We start from the raw sequence: 15,634 nt of genomic DNA, 5'->3' as shown, positions 1-15,634 counted from the left end.
ACACATTTGATGGGATGGCTATAACAGTCCCTACATTTTCCTTCTAGATACAAAACTAACTAACTAACACTATATTCCAATTCAAGTTTCTATAGTTTAATCAGAACCTAGCTTATTCATAATAAACTTTAGTGTGCATCAACCAAAAATATCACTGGGTTGTAAAGATAACATTTCAGAACCAACCAAATTCAGAGGTCTACAATTAGATTACAAAAACACAAAAATGAGTTCAGCATTTTATTGGCTCAATAAGAAGAGTGGTCCGAGTGTAACATCATACAGTACAACTGTCCATGTAAACTGAAGCCGAAGGTCCCAAAACACATCTGAGCTGTTTGGAAATGTAACGTTTAAAGCAAAATCTGAGGTTAACAGATGGATCGAGTGCTAAAACAGAAGAGATAAACATCAGACCAGGGAAAGCACCAAGCCAAAAAGACAATGTCTTCAAGCACAGTGAAACATTAAATCAGTCAGAGTTTTCTTCTTCTGGAGGTAAAAGGATTTTTTAAAGAAAAGCCAATATATATATATATATATATATTTCTACTAAAAGACACTGTATAAATTAGTGGGGGAGATCATGGGGCACCAGTTTGTAGTGGGCACCACAGGATGGGCAGCGCTGGGCCTCGCCCTCATGAAGCCAGAACCAGACCACGGCAGTGTTGTCTTCTTCACCTGCACAGAGGAAATAACATCCTGAGAGGTAGAAGTCTGGTAGATGAAGATAACTTCTACCGAGAAAATGTACTGCTTTAGAATATGAGCTCATGTAAGTAAGTTAAAGTGACAGTAACCACAGACAGTCTGACAGAAGCAGGACCAGTGTAAACCAGGTGATGTAACCTACAAACACATCCCACAATCCTCTTGTTTGTGATGGAGGGAACCAGGTGGGGGTCGGCCTTGGAGCCAGCGTAGCTCTTTGGCTTCATCATGTTGTAAGGATCCTGCAGAGAAGAGGACGATGAAGTCAGGTCTCATTATCTTATCAGGATCACAGTGATTGCTAAGATCAAGATTCTGTGCATTTTTTTTTTATTCTGAAAACAGCTCTCGGAGGTAAATATCACTTCATCAACTTTGTTGAACATTTAAATCAATGTACAGAAACAAAGCGGAAGGTTAACTCTGGAACATTTACATGTGTTTTCACACAAAGGGTTACAAAGGGCCCAAAATGAGCCATCTACACAATCAGTGAGGAAATGAAGTCAGAAGTACAGAGATGAAAGAAGCTTTGTAAATGGAATTTGTATTTTCTACAGCATGTTAAGACACGTTAGCTGTTCATGCAAGCTATAAGAGAGCAACACTTTCAACAGGAAGGCTAAATGTAATAAAGTTAAGTTGCTATATTAGTTTGAGGTTCCCCTCCGCTTTCAGAAATCATATACTTCTGGTATCTAAATTCTCCATGAATACACACGGCGACTGTCATTTGAGAAATGTGCCAACCATGCTAATAGCCAATATCAGAATAGAACACAAAATGGTAAAATCCTGTTTGATGTTGACCATTCTGACTCATGGTGTGATATTTGCTCTGAATCCTACTATAAATAGTTAATGCTTATTCAGACAAGAAGGCTAGAAACATTTTTATGATGCTCTGCTTCCAACTTCTTATATTTCTTAAAGAGATCAGTATTAGCAGGTTACAGCTTTACAAAAAACCCAAAATCAAACATCTGCCACAAAAATATGATCACTGAATCTCTAGAAATTTTTTTTTTTTTAATTGCCAAGTACGGTGGTGGAGGGCTAATGGTTTGGGCTTTGAAACTCAATACATGCATGTTCATGTAAAACTAAATTACTTGATTACAAATAACATTCATGGAGCAGGATTGAAAGAAAAGGAAACAATGCTGACTTTGTAACAGCTGAAATAGGCACAGCATAGTATAAAGATTTATTATTGTTACTCTGAGCTGGGATTTACTGAAAAACGATCATTTTTTGTCAAATATTGCTTCAAAAGACCAGCTATTCATATTGGTTTAAAACACAGCGATAGTTAGATTTGGACAGTTTGAATGACAAAAGGTAAATAAAGAAAGAAAAAGGAAGTTCAATGTACCTACTATTCGGTTTTTTGTCTTAGTGACAACTGGAACCAGGAGTTTGGTTCAGTATAGTATACTTTTCAGGGTTTTTTTTTTTGTTTCGTTTTTTTTTTTTAGGCACTCTGGCCTTTATTTGTTGTTACTTTTCGAAAGTAAGCAGACGGGATGTGGGTGGAGAGAGGGGGAAGACATGTAGCACAGGTCTCCGGGGTTGGGACTCTAACCAAGGACAGCTGCATGGAGGACCGAAGTCTCCGTATATCGATCGCATGCTGTACCACTATGCCAAATGTGGGTTAATTGTGAAATCTATGAATATAAACTATACATTTGAACATCATTGTTAGACACAAGACAGGAAGTGGGTCAAAAGTTGAGCTTGTTTAACCTTTGCAACTAACAAACAATTTAACAGGCTGTTTCTTCAATACAGACTGGAAAAATAAGTTGAACATACAATTAACTGTTGAGGCATATTCATCGCCTACGATAAGAAAGGACTTGAAAGAATAGAATTTAATAGACGTGTAAAGGATAAAGACAAGTCATTAAAAGGCCTCTGAGCAGCATGTTTTTATGAAAGTGATGTTACCGCTCCCTCCTTCATGGCCTTCATGATGACCTTCTCCAGTCCAGTAGCCTGCTCCTCATCAGTGGGAATGCCTGACAGAATCAACAACATGACAGAGCTTCTGATTTATCTGCTTTAACAGAGAAATAACCTCAAATAATTAGACAGAGTTCTGAATACTGTAATAAACTATGAGTACAATCCAGAACTATTAGGTTTAAATGAGGTTTCAGCCTCCTAGGAGCAGGGTTTGGGTCCTGATGGCTATCGAACATTAATGTTGGCAGCTGTGTCCAAATCCCCAGATTTCTCACTAATTAACAGACAAACATAGAGCAGATGTCTATAATAGAACCATCGACCTTCCTCGGTTATTTAAGAAACCCAGGTTGACCCCTTTGCTGTCACGGCTAGGCTAATCGGCTAGGCTAATGCTAAGCAGCAGGTTCTCTCCTAGCTTCATCTCAGAACATCTGGCTCTTCGGAACCAGCCGAACTGAGTTGAACACACAAATAGTCAATATGCTCACCTTTTCCAACCTATAAATTTTAACAGAAACAGTTTTTACAAGTACAACCGAGCCTGTCCTGGAACACAGTGAAAAAGAAAGCGTTCCGCGGTCAGACAGACTAGCCTAGCTAACATTTTAGCTTGTTATTTGGATGGTTCTGCGTCGATGTTGGCCTCACCTCCAGCCGCCATGCTGCGGCTCAGAGCGGGAGCCGGAGCCCGCACAGCCCGGCAGGTTGTCGCGGCTCTAAGCCCGGAACGGAGCATTAACCTTGCAGCCATGTCTCCTTCGATGTACAGTTGTCACCCAGTAAAGACGACTTCTTCTTCTTCTAGCATTTCATGGTGGTTGGCAAGCAGCTTTTAGGTGTGCATTACCGCCACCTTCTGAATAGGAGTGTGGATCAGAATATTAATTATTGCCTCCTCTACATCCTGTGAAATATTCCTGCTTTCCTTAAAAAGAGAAAACATGCCTATATAAAAAATGCCCTGAATTTAATTGCAATACATTTACAACCGAAAAAGGCACCTTCTCTTGGGCAAATCAGTATATCTCTAGATCGGTCTGCTGAAAATAAACACATGATCCAAATCTTCACCTACCCCACAATACTCACAATTCCCTGTTACATGCTTCCCAATAATTTTGAGCGTACTGTTCAGTGCAGTATGTCCAAGTCTCATCCTAGTTATATGTGGAACGCCAAAGTGTTCAAAATTACATAAAAACCGACTGTCGGCTCATTTGACCACAGTGAACTGTGCTGGGTAACAGAAAACATAACAGCAATAACCCCGATGGTCATGCCAGACAGCACTAAAGTCTTTAGTCCTGTGCTCTGCATATTCCATGTAGACACGGTGCTCAATGGCTCTTAGGGTATCCACAACTGCATCATCGATGCTAACATTCTGGAGAACAATTATTATTCTGATCATTTGAAATATGTCATCCAAACAACTCAAAATGGCATCATATGATAAATTATATATTTGATCTGCTAAGGTAACCAGGGCTGAATGAAGTTAAAGAAACTCCACCATCCTTCCTTAACCTTGAGGTGGCACAGTAGCTGCTCAGGGAGCAGGTACCCAGGAAACGAATCTCTATGTACGGCTCAGCCAATGAGGATGCAGGTCCAGCCTGTTGATGCTGATTGGCCCCACAGTCATTCAGTTGTAAAGTGGCATTATGAAATAAATACGCCATAGGGAAAAAAATCACCCTTATAAAATAAAAGCTGACTTTTTGAAATAAAAGCTGAATTTTAAAAAATGACATTTTGAAATAAAAATAAAAAACTGCTGGAATTACATAAAAATATCCTCAACAATAATTTCAATTGTCAGGTAAACATTTTATATGAAAATTATTTTATATTATAAAGCTGATTTTTAATAGAAAATGATATATATTTCATAATAATGAGCTGAGAATTTAATATGCATTCAATTATTTCAACCTTTCATTGTCACATTAAATCATTATCTATTATTTATCGATGTAGATACTTATTTCATAATGTTTAACTTATTTATTTAAGTCTGAAAACTTTGGCCTTCCACAGTTATGATGTCTTCTTCTTATCCATTTCAATTAGTTCTAACTTGGTTGACTTTCTTTTGTATATTATATAGATGCCTCCCCTTAGGATCTCTTCTCCATTCTTCCTGCCATCTCTTCAGGAGCCTTTCCTTTATTATAGACTTGATATCTGTTTTGCTATACTTAATATTAATCTCTACTTGGACTCTAAATGCTGCCTTCTTGGCATAAGTGTCTGCCAACTCAGTGCCCTCCACTCCTATATGTGCCGGGACCCATAACAAAGTAATAACTACACCATAACTTTTTATTCTACTCTCACTATGAAGAATATCATAAATAATGTCTTGCCTGAACTCTGAAATCATATTCTTAATCCTGGCAAGAGCACTGCTGAAATCAGAGGCAACAATAACTGAGGCTGGTTCACAGCCTCTACCCACTGTAATGCCAGCATTAATGCCACTAACCCTCCTGTATAAACAGATAGATTATCACTTATTTTATGATTAGAACCGATAAAGCAGCCAACTACACCCTCCAACTGGTTTTTTGATACATCAGTAAATGTCTGGATTCTATGTCTATACTGCAGTTCTAAGCAGCGATTGACCTTCCTCTTATCTATGCTTTTCCTCTGATTGAGCTTAAGAAGCTGAAAATCAACATCAACCTCTTTAAATATCCATGGAGGAACTGCTGGAATAGGAACAGTAGGGGTTATTGCCAACCCTCTAACACCCACACTCTCTACCAACTCTTTTATTGACCATCCAAACCCTGTCTGTGTCTTTAACCTCTCCTGAAAACCAGAGCCATTTGCTTCCTCTGTAATTGGAGCGGCATTTCATTGACCTCCACTAGCAATGCAGAAACGGATGATGATCTGATAGCACCACAACATAACCGTGAGGCCTGACACTGTATAACTTCCAATTTCATAAGTAATTTCTTTGATGCAGACCCATACACTATGCATCCATAATCCATTACCGATCTTATAAGTGCTATATACATTGTTTTTAACTTCTTTTTGCAAGCCCCCCAATCCCTACCTCTAAGACATCTCAATACATTTGTTACTTTTTTTGGACCTATCAATAACTTTCCTAACTTGGACAGCAAATCTCTTATCAAACCATATGCCAAAATATTTAAAATCCTGGGCCACCTCCAATCGTTCACCATACAACTTAATATCTACCTGGCATTGTTTAATTTTTTTAGTAAATAAAACCACCTTTGTCTTTGCAACTGAAAACCTAAAACCCTACTCCAGGGCCCATCCCTCAGTTGCACTAATTGCCTCTTGTATTTTATTTACCAAATATGGAACATTCCTCCCCTCTTCCAAAGCACCCCATCATCAGCAAACAAAGATACCCCAAAAGAGTTATCAATCCAACTAAACACTTCATTGACCATGACCGAGAACAGGACAGGACTGACAATACTTCCCTGAGGAGTACCATTTTCCACAAAAAATGTGAGCTATATTCTTTCCCAACCCTCACAGATATTTTCCTCTCTGTTAGGAACATTTTGACCCACCGACCCATCCTGCCTCTTAAATCCAGTTCCCATAGCTTAATTAATAAGCCCACTTTCCATGTCACATCGTACGCTTTTTCTTTATCGAAAAATACTGCTACAACATTCTCCTGGTTAATATGAGCTTTCCTTATCTCATCTTCTAGAAACAATGCAGGCTCACTAGTGCTTCTTCCCTTCCTAAATCCACTTTGATAGGGTTTCAACAATTCATTCTTCTCTAAAAAGTATTTTAAACGCTCATTTATAATTTTCGCCATTACCTTCCCCAAATGAGATGTTAATGAATTCGATCTATGAGTACCAGGATCACTCGGGTCCTTACCTGGTTTACATATAGGGACTATAATTGACTCTTTCCAAACTGATGGCAGTACTCCTGTATCCCACACTATATTGAAAAGGTTGAGTATTACCTCCTTACCCCTCACACTTAATTTACTTAACATGTCATAAGTTATCTGATCTCTTCCTGGTGTTGATTCTTTTGTTTTCATTGCATTGTTCAGATCAAACATAGTAAAGGGTACATTTATTACTTTATCTTCTCTACCTTCACCACCTTGCATAATATCTAGATTATTCACCAATGTAATGTCTCTCTGTCTTACCTCTCGCTCAGATAAATTAGCTGTACTATGCACCTTAGCAAAGGTTCTGGCTAAAAGGCTCAGCCTTATCTGCATTATCTGTTACCAGTACTTCCCCATCTCTCAATACTGGAAATCCAAACTCCCTCCTGTTCCCACTTACTTTTTTGATCGTACTCCATACCGTACCTAATGGCGTGTTTTTTCCAACTGAATTGCAATACATCTCCCAAAAAACTTTCTTTGCCTTTTTAATTACTCTGAACAACACTCTGAAGTCGTTTATATACAATAAAATTCTCATAATTGTGAGTTTTCTTTAGAATCCTAAATGCCTTATTCCTACATTTTAAGCATTCTCCAGTCCACCAAGGTACAATACTCTTCCTCTTACTACCTTTACTCTTTGGAATAGTTGCCTGTGCTGCCTCTAAAATTATTTTCCCTGTCTCTGCATTCAGCTTGTTAACCCCCTGATTTAAACTAAGTGTAACCTTTCATCTGCAATAACAGAGAACTTAGCCCAGTCTGCCTCTTTTACCTTCCACCTACCCCCATTGGTTGCTCGCAGCTCTTTATCTCTATCAAGTGCTACCTTTATCAACATAGAGAAATGATCGCTTCCTACAACGTTCTTTTAAAACCTTCCAATTAGCTATCCCCGCTAAACTCCGTGACATCCGTGGTCAACACCCAGTAAAGACTGATGGACTTCTTCCTCCACAGAGGCTTTCCTCCTAGTTTAGTTATAACACTGCAGAACAGTAGGAACTTAGATTTCTACATTTTATTTCCCGTCCAACTGTCTAAAATTAGTATCCTTCATCCTTTCAGTCTCCTTGCAGGTTCCATGTCTAAAGTCGACCGTTCAGAAGCTATGAAAAGAATACAGCATGAAAAGGCAGCCGGTCTACATAATACCATGAAAAAGTATTTCCTCCTTTACAGACTGCTTAGGCTTTTGCTTTTCTGTCACATTTAAATGTTTCAGACCATCGAACAATTTTAAAAATCAAACATAACCTAAGTAAATACAAAAATCTGCTGTTTTTTCTCTCAAACCCCCAGTCGGTCGTAGCAGATGGCCGCTCACATAGAACCTGGTTCTGGTTCTGCTGGAGGTTTCTTCCTGTTAAAAGGGAGTTTTTCCTCTCCACTGTCGCTACATGCATGCTCAGTATGAGGGATTGCTGCAAAGTCAACGCCAGTGACTGTCCACTGTCTCTACATGCTCATCCAGGAGGAGGGAATGCTGCAAGTCACTGACTGGATGAAATCTGCTGGGTTTCCTTAGATAGAAAATTTTTTTAACCGATTTGAATAAATAACTGAATCTGACTGCACTGTTCAATGGTTACGATTAATTTGAATGTACGTACCTGACTTTTGTGAAGTGCCTTGAGACGACATGTGTTGTGAATTGGCGCTATATAAATAAACTGAATTGAAAACTAAATAAATTTTTTTATAATTATTTCATTTATTGAGGAAAACAACCAGGCCTGAATTCTGCCTGAGCAGTAGAACCAGAAACACTTCAATAGAACCTGTCAGATTACATTATGTATGCTGGCAGGTCTCAAAAGGCAACACATCATGTCCCGATCCAAAGAAATTCAAGAACAGATGAGAAACAAAGCCACTGGTATGAAAAGGGTTACAAAGCCATTTCTCAGTCTCTGGGACCCCAGCCAATGACAGCGAGAGAAAATATCCACAAACAGAGAAAACACAAAACAGTGATGAAACTTCCCAAGAGTAAGGCTGCACAATATTTGGTGAATGTATCGTCATTGCAATATTAATGAATGCAAAACATGGTGGAGGTATTGTGATGGTCTGAACCTGCTTTACTGCCTCAGGGACTGGATGACTTGCTGTTATTGATGGAACTATAAATTCTGCTCACAGAGAAAAATCCTGATGCAGAATATCCAGGCATCAATTTGTGACCTCTAGCTTAGGTTATACAGCAGGACAATGATCCAAAGCGTACCAGCAAGTTCAACTCTGAATGGCTAAGAAAATAAAAATGGCTTTGGAGTGGCGTAGTCAAAGTATGGTACCTCAAATCATATTTAGATGCTGTCGCATGACCTTAAACATGCTCAAAAACCCTTCAATGTGGCTGAATTAAAACAGTTCTGCAAAGAAGAGAGCTACAACTCCTACACGGTGATGTAAAAGACTCATTCCCAGTTTTTGCTAACAGGTGGGAACAACTGCCATCAGGGTCTCTCTTTAGCAAGAGAGCCTAGAGAGGTGGGAGTTTGCTCATCCTCACTACCCTGTCTTTCTGGTTGTTTGTAACAGTTGTTTGGCAATGTTTTACCAAGAAAACTACTGCCATACATTAGGCTGTTTACTGTACCAGGAACATTTTATCCTAACTCTAAATGCACAAAAAAAAATACTCAAAACATCAAAACTCGATAATGCCACCTTCAGCAGAAATGCAGGAGAGGCCATAAGTGTTATTGGAAGTAAGCCTTGAAATCCATTTTATTGTTGGTCAAATTAGCTGTAAGGTCCGATCATAGAATGTTTGGGGAGTTTTCTAATATACACATTTTTACTGCGGCTATCAAGCCCTCCTGCAGATTTCTGCTCAAAGTTTTTGCATATATTCCTTTAACTGTTAAATCTTTATGTAACAGATAAAACATGTAATAAATAGAGTCAGGTAGACATGCATTAAAATAAGTTCTTATTGTTTATTGATTAAAACACAGGAGTTAAGTGGACCCATTATGACAGTGTACAGTATATATACCAGAGTAAACTGCCTGAGTATTTCAAACACACTGTATCTGTATGGAAATGTAACATGTAAAGCAGGGGTCTCCAACTCCAGTCCATGAGAACTACTGCCTTGCAACCTTTAGATAAGTCCCTGCTCCCACAAAGTGGAATCAAATGATTGAATTACCTCTTCAGCATGCCATCAAGTTTGGCAAAGGCCTAATATTGAGCCATTCATTTGATTCAGGTGTGTTGAAGCAGGGATGCATTTAAAAGCTGCAGGACTGTAGCTCTCGAGGACTGGAGTTGGAGACCTCTGATGTAAAGCAAAGACTGATGAGGTCAGCATGTAGATCAAGTAGTAAAACAAAACAAGACAAGTGCCATCAGACCAGGAAATACACCGAGCTGAAAACATATCCTGCAGGGTGTGGATAATCTCGCTCTTGTTGTTCTGGAGGAGGAATGAATATTGCAAAAAAAAAAAAAAAAAAAAAAAAAAAAAAGAGGTATAAAAGACACAGATGTGTTGTGCAAGCATAAACACACACATCTGCACAGGTTACAGAGCTGGAGGCTAGTGAGGCAGCTCATGAGGCACCAGTTTGTAGTGGGAGCCACAGGATGGGCATCGCTGGGCCTCACCTTCATGAAGCCAGAACCAAACCACTGCAGTGTTGTCTTCCTCACCTACAAGGAGGAAAAAGGAAAATGTCAACTGTGATTACATGCATATGTACAGTTGCTTCTCATTGCGAGCTGGGCTTGAACCCCCACAGTGGGAGCTGGTCACGGTGGTCAAAAACAGAAATATTATATATTTGTCAAGTATTGCTTTTAGTAAGCTGGGTGAATATTAATGTTATGCACCCAGCTTACTACTTACAGCTGTTTTATTGAGTAAAACAAAACATAATTGTTTAGATCTGAATAAAGAAATGTTTGTGTAGCATAAAACTTGCTCTGAGTTTAAGTATAGCTTCCTAAAGCTTTTTGTCCTCCTTCATCTTACATATATAATGTAATTTTTCTGCCTCCTATAATGCGGGCAAACGACATCTTTGTCTTTCTGCTGGACTTTGTTCATATGTCCACCAAGCTGTATAGTTCTAAACATATCATCACTGATAAAGCAGAACTTACAGACACAGCCCACGATCCTCTTGTTTGTGATGGAAGGAACCAGGTGGGGGTCAGCCTTGGAGCCAGCATAGTTCTTCGGCTTCATCATGTTGTAAGGATCCTGCAAAGAGTACCGGAGGACGATGAAGGCAAGCCTACTGATTTAGTGAAAAGTGAAATTACTGGTTCTGAAAGCCTACTGCAGATTTCACCTGCATGAGGCTGTTCCTACACAATCAGAACACAGCAGAATATGTTTTGAGCTGTTTCCATGACTGGGAGTCTGCAGCAGGCGATGCTGGTGAACAGCTGTCACATGACTGAGCTGCTTTTAAATGTAGTGTTCCTGTCCTGCTTCCTGTGACACTTACCGCTCCCTCCTTCATGGCGTTCATGATAACCTTCTCCAGTCCTGTGGCCTGCTCCTCATCAGTGGGAATGCCTGATGGAAAACCAAATTATTCATGAACACCACAGCATCTGTTCGTGCAGCTCAAGCAGCCTTCATTTTATTGACACACAGTGAAGGTGATGAGAACATTAGTGAGATCATGCAACAGCAGTACAGTTTGTTTTTACCTCAAGTGTATGTAAGGTTACACTTTTATAAACACGTTTCAAGGCAAAAACAGGAACTAAAAAGGTTTAAAAGGTCTGACACTTTAAAAATAAGAAATTATGTTTGTGTTTATCACCTAAATGATACATTAAATGCTCCGGTCAATGCAGCTAGTCGCACCAACAAAATAAAACTAAGAGTCATAAAACAATATCTACACTGTATTTATTGTAGTCTCTCTCATAAAGCCCTAATATTATTTAACAGGATAAACGATCTAAAAAGACTGTGCCAACACTTTCGTCCTTAAAAACCCATTTTACGTTGTCTAAAATTAGCGGGAAAAAACAAAAAATTTTCTGATAATTACAGCGTTTAAGTTTTAAAAGTGAGAAGTAACTGGACGAAAAGATCTTAACAGAACTGGACAGATTCCCTATGAAGTCCGGGCCAGAGGAGCAAGAAACAGGAAGCGGTCCATCGCCACTAATTTCATCTGTCCTAACCGCTGCTAATCTGAATTTTCAGCGGATTTTCGGGGAACCCCGTCCTCACCTCCGGCAGCCATGCAGCGGCTCAGAGCCGGAGCCCGGGCGACCCGGCAGCTGGTTGCGGCTCTAAACGCGGTGCGGAGCAGTAACCTTGAAGCCATGTTTTCCTGTTGACTGCGGCGGGTGGGCTTCTTTTTCTTCTTCGTCGTCTTTTTAGGCAGACTAGACGAATCAAATCCGTACTGCTGCCATCTCGTGTTCGTTCTTGAGCTAAGCTATACTCTACAGCAGTGATTCCCAACCGGGGGTACTTGTACATCTAGTGGTACTGTAGCACATTGCAGGGGGTACGTGAAAACATTTAATATTTTATTTCCAAGATGACGGGTCAATATAATCAGTTAGTAGAGATAATTATTGGATATGTGATGCTGTATTAGGACCCAGGTGCAGAATACACCAAGCAAGAACAAAAAAGGCACAATACAGTACTACAGACGGGAAAGACAAGAGCATGGGTGTCATTGCTGTTCACCTGCACGACACCCTCACGAAAAGTAACAGCTGTTTCCACTCTGCCTCCAGATCTATCAAAGCGTATCAAGGACAGGCAATCTCAAGTGTCTCATTACAGCTCAGTTCAATGTGCTGCATTATTTGCTGTTATTTCAGCTTTTAACTTTGTTCTCTCTCTATTCTCTTCCTAGAAGCTACACCTGGCCTGGCTCTGTGTCTACCTGTGACACTTTTCTGGAGAGGGGAATCATCCGAGCTGCTGCTGGCAACAACTTAATGCTCACCCTCTACCAATTATTCACATGGCCCTGTCTTTTAGTGTTTAACCCTTCTCTCTCCTAGACATGGCGACTGACTGAGCTTAATTGTAACAAACTCTATGTGCTCTCTTTCAGACTCTAACCTTGAAAACTGGCTCAGAGTTTATTTGTTCTTTCTTTCTAGGTGAAACGACTAAAGGAGCTACATCCATTAACATTTACTTTTCCTTCCCATAGAAAGTACTCCTGGATCAGTGCTTCTGTGTTCTTTTTGTGTCTCTGCTCTGTTCTCTCAAACCCCCAGTCGGTCATGGCAGATGGCCGCTCACACTGATCCTGGTTCTGCTGGAGGTTACTTCCTGTTAAAAGGGAGTTTTTCCTCTCCACTATCGCTACATGCATGCTCAGTATGAGGGATTGCTGCAAAGTCAACGCCAGTGACTGTCCACTGTCTCTACATGCTCATCCGGGAGGAGGGAATGCTGCAAGTCACTGACTGGATGCAATCTGCTGGGTTTCCTTAGACAGAAAAACTTTTTATCCAATTTGAATAAATAACTAACTCTGACTGCACTGTTCAATTGTTAGAATTAATTGGAATGTATGTACCTGACTGTTGTGAAGTGCCTTGTGACAACATGTGTTGTGAATTGGTGCTATATAAATAAACTGAATTGAATTGAATTGAATTGAATGATGAAAACTAGGCAAAACCGATATAGTGAGCCTGAATATTATTTTTGTTTAGAGTTCTGTTCCTGATATTTTAAGGCTAAATGTCTGTTTATTGGGGAGTTATTCATAAGAGTTCCAAATTTTGTTTCAATAAAGGCAGGTTTATTATTCATGTCGATTTTGTATCTATTTAGATTACTTATTCACTTTCACAGCAACAGAGTTATCATTGAGCAGAAATGAATAAAATGCATAAGAACAAAATGTTCATGTTGAGATAAAATAAAATGATTTTCATTGAATAATAAGTTGTACATTCTATTTTTGCTAACACATTTGACTGAGGGGGTACTGTGCTATAAGAAAATGGCTCATGGGGTACACAAGTCAAAAAATGTTGGGAACTGCTGCTTTACAGGACATTCACAAAGCCAGCCACCAAACAGACATTATATACAGGGGTTGGACAGTGAAACTGAAACACCTGGTTTTAGACCACAATAATTTATTAGTATGGTGTAGGGCCTCCTTTTGCAGCCAATACAGCGTCAATTCGTCTTGGGAATGACATATACAAGTCCTGCACAGTGGTCAGAGGGATTTTAAGCCATTCTTCTTGCAGGATAGTGGCCAGGTCACTACGTGATACTGGTGGTGGAAAACGTTTCCTGACTCGCTCCTCCAAAACACCCCAAAGTGGCTCAATAACATTTAGATCTGGTAACTGTGCAGGCCATGGGAGATGTTCAACTTCACTTTCATGTTTATCAAACCAATCTTTCACCAGTCTTGCTGTGTGTATTGGTGCATTGTCATCCTGATACATGGCACCGCCTTCAGGATACAATGTTTGAACCATTGGATGCACATGGTCCTCAAGAATGGTTTGGTAGTCCTTGGCAGTGACACGCCCATCTAGCACAAGTATTGGGCCAAGGGAATGCCATGATATGGCAGCCCAAACCATCACTGATCCACCCCCATGCTTCACTCTGGGCATGCAACAGTCTGGGTGGTACGCTTCTTTGGGGCTTCTCCACACCGTAACTCTCCCGGATGTGGGGAAAACAGTAAAGGTGGACTCATCAGAGAACAATACATGTTTCACATTGTCTACAGCCCAAGATTTGCGCTCCTTGCCCCATTGAAACCGACGTTTGGCATTGGCATGAGTGACCAAAGGTGTGGCTATAGCAGCCCGGCTGTGTTTATTGACCCTGTGGAGCTCCTGACGAACAGTTCTGGTGGAAACATGAGAGTTGAGGTGCACATTTAATTCTGCCGTGATTTGGGCAGCCGTGGTTTTATGTTTTTTGGATACAATCCGGGTTAGCACCCGGACATCCATTTCAGACAGCTTCTTCTTGCGTCCACAGTTAATCCTGTTGGATGTGGTTCGTCCTTCTTGGTGGTATGCTGACATTACCCTGGATACCGTGGCTCTTGATACATCACAAAGACTTGCTGTCTTGGTCACAGATGCGCCAGCAAGACGTGCACCAACAATTTGTCCTCTTTTGAACTCTGGTATGTCACCCATAATGTTGTGTGCATTTCAATATTTTGAGCAAAACTGTGCTCTTACCCTGCTAATTGAACCTTCACACTCTGCTCTTACTGGTGCAATGTGCAATCAATGAAGACTGGCTACCAGGCTGGTCCAATTTAGTCATGAAACCTCCCACACTAAAATGACAGGTGTTTCAGTTTCATTGTCCAACCCCTGTAGATTCATGCTGCATATAAATTGCAGAAGGATACCAATTCTGGTCCAGTACTGTGTTTTTAAAAAAGAAGGCAAGGTTGACAAACTTCAACAATAGTTGAGTAGAAGACTGTAAGGCAAAGAGGTTTGACCCCTCCTTGAACCTCCACCTTAACGTGGTGGAGGGGTTTGAGTGTTCGAATGATCCTAGAGGCTATGTTGTCTGGGGCTTAAATGCCCCTGGTAGGGTCTCCCATGGCAAACAGGCTCTAGGTGATGGGTCAGACAAAAAGCTATTCAAGACACCCTCGTGAGGACCACACAATTGAGGCACGTGATGTCGCCCAGTACGGCGGAGTCGGGGTATCACAAAATGTGGGCCAAGTGGGAGCTTCAAAGCACAACAGCCCCATGGGACTCCAGTGGGATGCATATTTCTTTGGGCTTAGGAACTGGTACATAATTCGAGGCCACGCTTATGCCCTACATTGTTAGACCCATCTAGGCCAACTTTAAAATGTGGCCGTATCATATTGTGACAGCGGATCCACCATTGGCTTCACTGAGGGCCCACTGGGCTTAGCGCAGTTAAATTAAAACATTATTGTTTTGACTGGTCATAATGTCTAAACAGAAGCCCCAATAAAACAAATCTGAACAATTCCTTCAACAGGAAATGGACAGTTTCCTTCAATGAAACATTACAGTGTAACTATG

At 40.4% G+C, this 15,634-nt stretch overlaps 2 protein-coding genes across 2 annotated transcripts; both read right to left on the bottom strand.

Annotated features, from left to right (window-relative positions):
• Positions 1-227: 227 nt before the first annotated feature.
• Positions 228-3,500, bottom strand: LOC124872169 (cytochrome c oxidase subunit 5B, mitochondrial). Its single transcript, XM_047371904.1, has 4 exons — positions 3,337-3,500; positions 2,668-2,738; positions 857-956; positions 228-684 (listed from the first exon to the last, which is right to left on the bottom strand). Exons 1-4 carry the CDS (start codon positions 3,437-3,439, stop codon positions 572-574), a joined length of 387 nt encoding a protein of 128 aa, XP_047227860.1. The 5' UTR covers positions 3,440-3,500; the 3' UTR covers positions 228-571.
• A 6,041-nt stretch (positions 3,501-9,541) lies between these two features.
• On the bottom strand, positions 9,542-11,982 carry LOC124872189 (cytochrome c oxidase subunit 5B, mitochondrial-like). The gene is made up of 4 exons (XM_047371942.1): positions 11,826-11,982; positions 11,083-11,153; positions 10,733-10,832; positions 9,542-10,279 (listed from the first exon to the last, which is right to left on the bottom strand). Exons 1-4 carry the CDS (start codon positions 11,920-11,922, stop codon positions 10,167-10,169), a joined length of 381 nt encoding a protein of 126 aa, XP_047227898.1. The 5' UTR covers positions 11,923-11,982; the 3' UTR covers positions 9,542-10,166.
• Between the last annotated feature and the right edge of the window lie 3,652 nt (positions 11,983-15,634).

This window comes from Girardinichthys multiradiatus, chromosome 8, assembly GCF_021462225.1.
Source record: "Girardinichthys multiradiatus isolate DD_20200921_A chromosome 8, DD_fGirMul_XY1, whole genome shotgun sequence".
Lineage (NCBI taxonomy): Eukaryota > Metazoa > Chordata > Actinopteri > Cyprinodontiformes > Goodeidae > Girardinichthys > Girardinichthys multiradiatus.
Note: the sequence above shows the minus strand (reverse complement) of the source record. Positions and strands in the feature narration are given on the sequence as shown.

Excerpts from the sequence above, each read along its gene's own strand:
- LOC124872169 (XM_047371904.1), bottom strand. The coding sequence starts at position 3,439 with ATGGCTGCAAGGTTAATGCTCCGTTCCGGGCTTAGAGCCGCGACAACC. Across the intron at positions 957-2,667 it reads AGGCCATGAAGGAGGGAGCG|GATCCTTACAACATGATGAA; the intron begins GTAACATCACTT and ends TCTTCTCTGCAG. Across the intron at positions 685-856 it reads GAGGATTGTGGGATGTGTTT|GTGAAGAAGACAACACTGCC; the intron begins GTAGGTTACATC and ends TCCTCTGTGCAG.
- LOC124872189 (XM_047371942.1), bottom strand. The coding sequence starts at position 11,922 with ATGGCTTCAAGGTTACTGCTCCGCACCGCGTTTAGAGCCGCAACCAGC. Across the intron at positions 11,154-11,825 it reads CCGCTGCATGGCTGCCGGAG|GCATTCCCACTGATGAGGAG; the intron begins GTGAGGACGGGG and ends GTTTTCCATCAG. Across the intron at positions 10,833-11,082 it reads ACGCCATGAAGGAGGGAGCG|GATCCTTACAACATGATGAA; the intron begins GTAAGTGTCACA and ends TACTCTTTGCAG.